Source organism: Cebidichthys violaceus, unplaced genomic scaffold (assembly GCF_023349555.1).
Source record: "Cebidichthys violaceus isolate CVI_PGR_0920_01 unplaced genomic scaffold, fCebVio1.0.p SCAF_29, whole genome shotgun sequence".
NCBI classification, from domain to species: Eukaryota; Metazoa; Chordata; class Actinopteri; order Perciformes; family Stichaeidae; genus Cebidichthys; species Cebidichthys violaceus.
This window is the reverse complement of record NW_027176472.1, coordinates 1,765,549-1,770,548: the sequence shown is the minus strand read 5'-3', so window position 1 is coordinate 1,770,548 and position 5,000 is coordinate 1,765,549. Positions and strand designations below refer to the sequence as shown.

General features: G+C 40.4%; 1 protein-coding gene across 12 annotated transcripts in view; it reads left to right on the top strand.

The window, feature by feature from the left end:
• The window catches only part of ptprt (protein tyrosine phosphatase receptor type T), a 204,831-nt gene that overhangs the window by 159,786 nt on the left and 40,045 nt on the right, over window positions 1–5,000 (top strand). For all 12 annotated transcript variants that reach the window (XM_068722019.1, XM_068722016.1, XM_068722018.1 and 9 more), the window contains 2 exons: window positions 819–928; window positions 4,758–4,845. In XM_068722019.1, coding sequence (XP_068578120.1) covers window positions 819–928; window positions 4,758–4,845 — 198 coding nt within the window. The remainder of the gene's footprint in view (window positions 1–818; window positions 929–4,757; window positions 4,846–5,000) is intronic.

Below are 5,000 nucleotides of genomic sequence, written 5' to 3'. Positions count from 1 at the left end.
CGGTGGAGCTCTCCTGCCAGAGTGGTATGTGCACCCAACCAGCTAGCTGTAGGGCACTGTGTCGGCTAGTAGGTTAGTTAGCTAGTGAGTCAGTTGCTAAGTTAGCTAGTTAGTCAGTTAGTCTGTCAGTTAGTAAGTTAGTTAGCTAGTTAGTCAGTGAGTCGGTGGAGCTCTCCTACCACAGTGGTATGTGCACCCAACCAGCTAGCTGTAGGGCACTGTGTCAACTAGTAGGTTAGTTAGCTAGTGAGTCAGTTAGTCTGTCAGTTAGCAAGTTAGCTAGTTAGTCAGTTAGCCAGTCAATTAGTCAGTAAGCTAACTAGGCATGTCGATAGTCAGCCATGAATAGTTCAGTTACTTTATTAGTTAGCCAGTTAACTAGTCAGCCATGCAGGAAGGTTGCCAGTCAAGTGTTTTCCATTAATCCATTAGTTGGAGCTAATATCATGGAACTGAAGCTGTTTTCTAACAGAAAAGTGATCATTCACAGTTTGAAGCAGTGCATTGATCTCACAGCACAGGCTGGTGGTTGAGTTGGTTAGTTAGCACACACCTTTAGCTACTTTATTACGTCATGTTGCCAGCTACCATTAGACACGTAGTTATAATGATAGATAATAAAAGACGGGCTTATTAACATTTACTTTGCTATGTCAGCTAGTTCAATCAGAGAGCATACGTTGGTTATTTCAGACTGATTAGAAATCATTTCAAGATCCTTTTATTCCCATCTCTCCCTCCAGCATACTCACTGGCTCTGTTTTAATATAGTCACCTCCTTCTGTCTCTTTCTCTGTAACATGTTTCTGTTCCTGCAGGTCAGTTCCAGGCGGGTCAGTTTCAGCCAGCGATCCGAGTGGCAGACCTCCTCCAACACATCACCCAGATGAAATGTGGCCAGGGTTATGGCTTCAAGGAGGAGTACGAGGTGATTAACGTTAGACAAACGCACACAAAGAGGGCAAGCCTCAATGAGAGCAACAGTAAGAGAAGCGCCAATTATCAGATCGACAACATCACAGCAGCCGTTAGTTCGGCCAAAGGTCCAGAGAATAAGTGGAATAAAATGTGTGAGTGACCCCTGGATGTTTCAAAGTAACGGCTGGCAAAGCAGTGAGTCAGAGAGAGAAGGACGTTCTTTTATGAATATGTGTGTCACAAATGCGTCCATATTTCCCTGATGTCTCTCTCCAGTTGTGCAGTATTTGCGCGATTGCGAGCGATTGTAGGATTGGATTTGGTTTCATAAATCAATTATTAACTCTTTACCACATCAATATTCATGATCGGTAAAACAAACTTTCTGTTCTCCCCAGTTCCTCCTGTTACTTTCTGTCTTTCTTGGTTTCATAACATCACCAGATTTATTGAGTTTTCTCTGTCTGTGTTCATCAACTATCACTGGCTCTCTTTGCTTCAATCTTCCTTTTACTTTGTCAGCGCTTTGTTTCACTCTGTAATTCTCACTCTCTCCCTCTTTTCCTGTTTCTTAACCCTTCATCCCGTCTTTCTGTCTTCTTCAGCCTTCAGCCCTCTGCTCTCTTGTTTTGTCTTTCAAACATTTTTAGACTCATTCTTTGTCATTGAATCATTTTCCTACCAAATCCTCATTCCCTCACATTCATTCATTTTTTTTTTTTACACGTACCAGATTCTTCTTCCTTCTTTTGCTGAATGAATCTGTGAAAAGACTCGAGGAAGAGTCTGCTTCTAATTCACCAACTCGCCATCTGTGCTGAAAAATGTCCCTCCGTGCTGCCGTACATCATATTTTCATTTGATTCTTGTCATTTTGGTTTAACCCACTGATGTGTTTCAGGGGAGAGTAAATGTGATTTATTCCCTCGTCTGTGTGCGACAGAGACAGAGAATGGAAGCTTTATTAGAAGTGTCAGCTGTCACTAACAGCTAATGAAGAAAGACGAACCGAGAGACAAACACACACACACAAACTAAACATATATTCTTTTAATGTCTGGTTTTTCCCAGTCAGGTTAGAAAAAAATGCTTTTACAGTTCAGTCCATGAGCATTTTGGTGTGTGTGTGTGTGTGTGTGTGTGTGTTTGTGTGTGTGTTTGAGACCCCATATGGTGTCTTCTTGTCCCTTCCTGTGTGTGATGTGACCTCCAGTGTTGAATCCCATTAACACCATTAACCCCATTAACACCAACGGCAGCCAGCTGGGAGGACATGTTCTGTATCGAGATGAATTCTACTCCGGTTGTTCAGGTTAACATGTGGCCTCTGTTTAGTAGCCTTTAACAGAACAAACAGGCAACATGAAGGAAAAGGAACGTCCATTTGTTCTTTCTGCCACTTTTCAACGTCTTCAGATAACATGATATTTTCTGGATGTGTGTGATCAGAAGGTTGTCTCTGCATTACATCATCCCGTTGAAGCTTTTTTTTTATCGCGTGAGTTTAGGCCACAAAAGCTCTTTGTTGTAGTTAAGCTCACTTGTTAAGGCGTCTCCTGCTGGACACAAACATCAGATACAGATGTCCAACATTTAGTAGTGCACAGTCGTCAGTACTTTACTTTAGTTTGCACTCTAAGAACATCACACTGCTTTAAAGGATTGAAGAAACAACTCAGCTGTTGTTTCACTGTCAGTACATTGAAATGAATACAAAAGTTACTTCAGATAACATTCTGTGAAACACATTTCGTGTGTCAAACAAACTTGCTGTAATTCCACCACATTTCAATCTGGTTGAGAGCTTTTAAATTGAAACAAACCCACTCCCTGACTCAAATGAGGCTCAGTGTGTTTCTCTTCGTCTGTGTTTTATAGTTTTATTTAGACCCTCAATAATCCCCAAAACACCACAGAGAGGACAGACCAGGACTTTTATTAGCACTGTCTTCATTTTCTTTTATTTCAGGTTCAGCCAACGCAAGCCTTATGCAACTGAACACACGCACGCACACACACACACACACACACACACACACACACACACACACACACATACACACACCATCACACATACAGAAACCTCCTACCTAGAATGTCTAAAAACAATTTTCTGCATATTTTTCAGAAATGAATGTATGAAACAGAGAAAATGTAAACATACAGTATATGAACACACACACACACACACACACACACACACACACACACACACACACACATATACATAAATAAAACCACACACGCACTCGAGCCCATATGCCACTTAAAAGGAATCCATTTTCTGCTTGATGGAGCGATACATTTAGGTGTCTGTTTGTCTGTCACAGTGCATTTGTATAGTATAGTGTGTGTGTGTGTGTGTGTGTGTGTGTGTGTGTGTGTGTGTGTGTGTGTATGTGTGTGTGTGTGTGTGTGAGACCTCCTCCAGTGTGATGGTTTGAAATGTCCCATATGGCGACCTTTGAGAGTTGGGTTGTTGCCCTAACACACACACACACACACACACACACACACACACACACATATATATATTGCTATTATATACACATATAGTATATTATTTTAGTACACTCACAACTACCTACATTATAGATGAAAGAGTGAGGTATGAACACACACACATGAACAATTAGTCCTTTCTATTCCTGTCATCACAGCAGGAGCGAGAGGACAATCTGTCTTCTCTCCTTCAACAACATTCTCTTTCAGACCAAACCAACTCACCCAAACTTACCTGCGTCTCTTCAGACATCCAGACTCCCACTGTTGCTCTCGCTGCTGGCTGCTTTTTAATTCAGAGTCGGAGCTCAAGCGCTTTGTTGGCAGACACTTCACCCCTGCCAACAAAGTTGGATGGTTCTGTTTCCCTCCCAGCCTGTCGGAGTGTCCCAGAGTTACCTGGCCAAAGGATAGAACTCACCTGATTGGCATTGATGAATCTGGGATTTCTGCCATCTCAGTATTTGTTGCCATAACTTCAGTGTTCACATGCTAGAAGGTGTAACATGATGGACATTCAGTAGGGCCTTCCTTTTACCTTCTAAAAGGTGAATCACATTTGCTTGTAAGCTCTGCGGTCTTCTGTTTCAGCAGTAACTCACTGCCCCAGCTGGCTCATTAAATAATAACAATTCTTATTAATAATGTACTGGTTTAACTTCACATGTGTACTAGTTCTGGTCATCAGGTCATATGTGCATGCATATATCAGTGTGTTCATACCTCAATATAAAACTATTGTTTTGTGTACATGTGTTCATACCTCAATATAAAACTATTGTTTTGTGTACATGTGTTCATACCTCAATATGAAACTATTGTTGTGTGTACATGTGTTCATATCTCAATATAAAACTATTGTGTGTACATGTGTTCATACCTCAATATAAAACTATTGTGTGTACATGTGTTCATATCTCAATATAAAACTATTGTTGTGTACATGTGTTCATATCTCAATATGAAACTATTGTTGTGTACATGTGTTCATACCTCAATATGAAACTATTGTTGTGTGTACATGTGTTCATACCTCAATATAAAACTATTGTGTGTACATGTGTTCATACCTCAATATAAAACTATTGTGTGTACATGTGTTCATATCTCAATATAAAACTATTGTTGTGTACATGTGTTCATACCTCAATATAAAACTATTGTTGTGTGTACATGTGTTCATATCTCAATATAAAACTATTGTTGTGTGTACATGTGTTCATACCTCAATATAAAACTATTGTTGTGTACATGTGTTCATACCTCAATATAAAACTATTGTTGTGTACATGTGTTCATACCTCAATATAAAACTATTGTTGTGTACATGTGTTCAGGCTCTGGCAGAGGGACAGACGGCACCCTGGGAAACGGCCAAGAAGGATGAGAACCGCAACAAGAATCGCTATGGCAACATCATCGCTTGTGAGTACTGCAATGGCAAAGATGGAGTACTCATGTACTCATGTACTCATGCAGTAATTTCTGCTGAACATGAGTGTGGTTTGACTTAATCTGGCTCAGTTTGAACTTAAATTGGTCTGGTGAGGCTTGGTTAATGTTAGTCTGGGTTAGTTCAA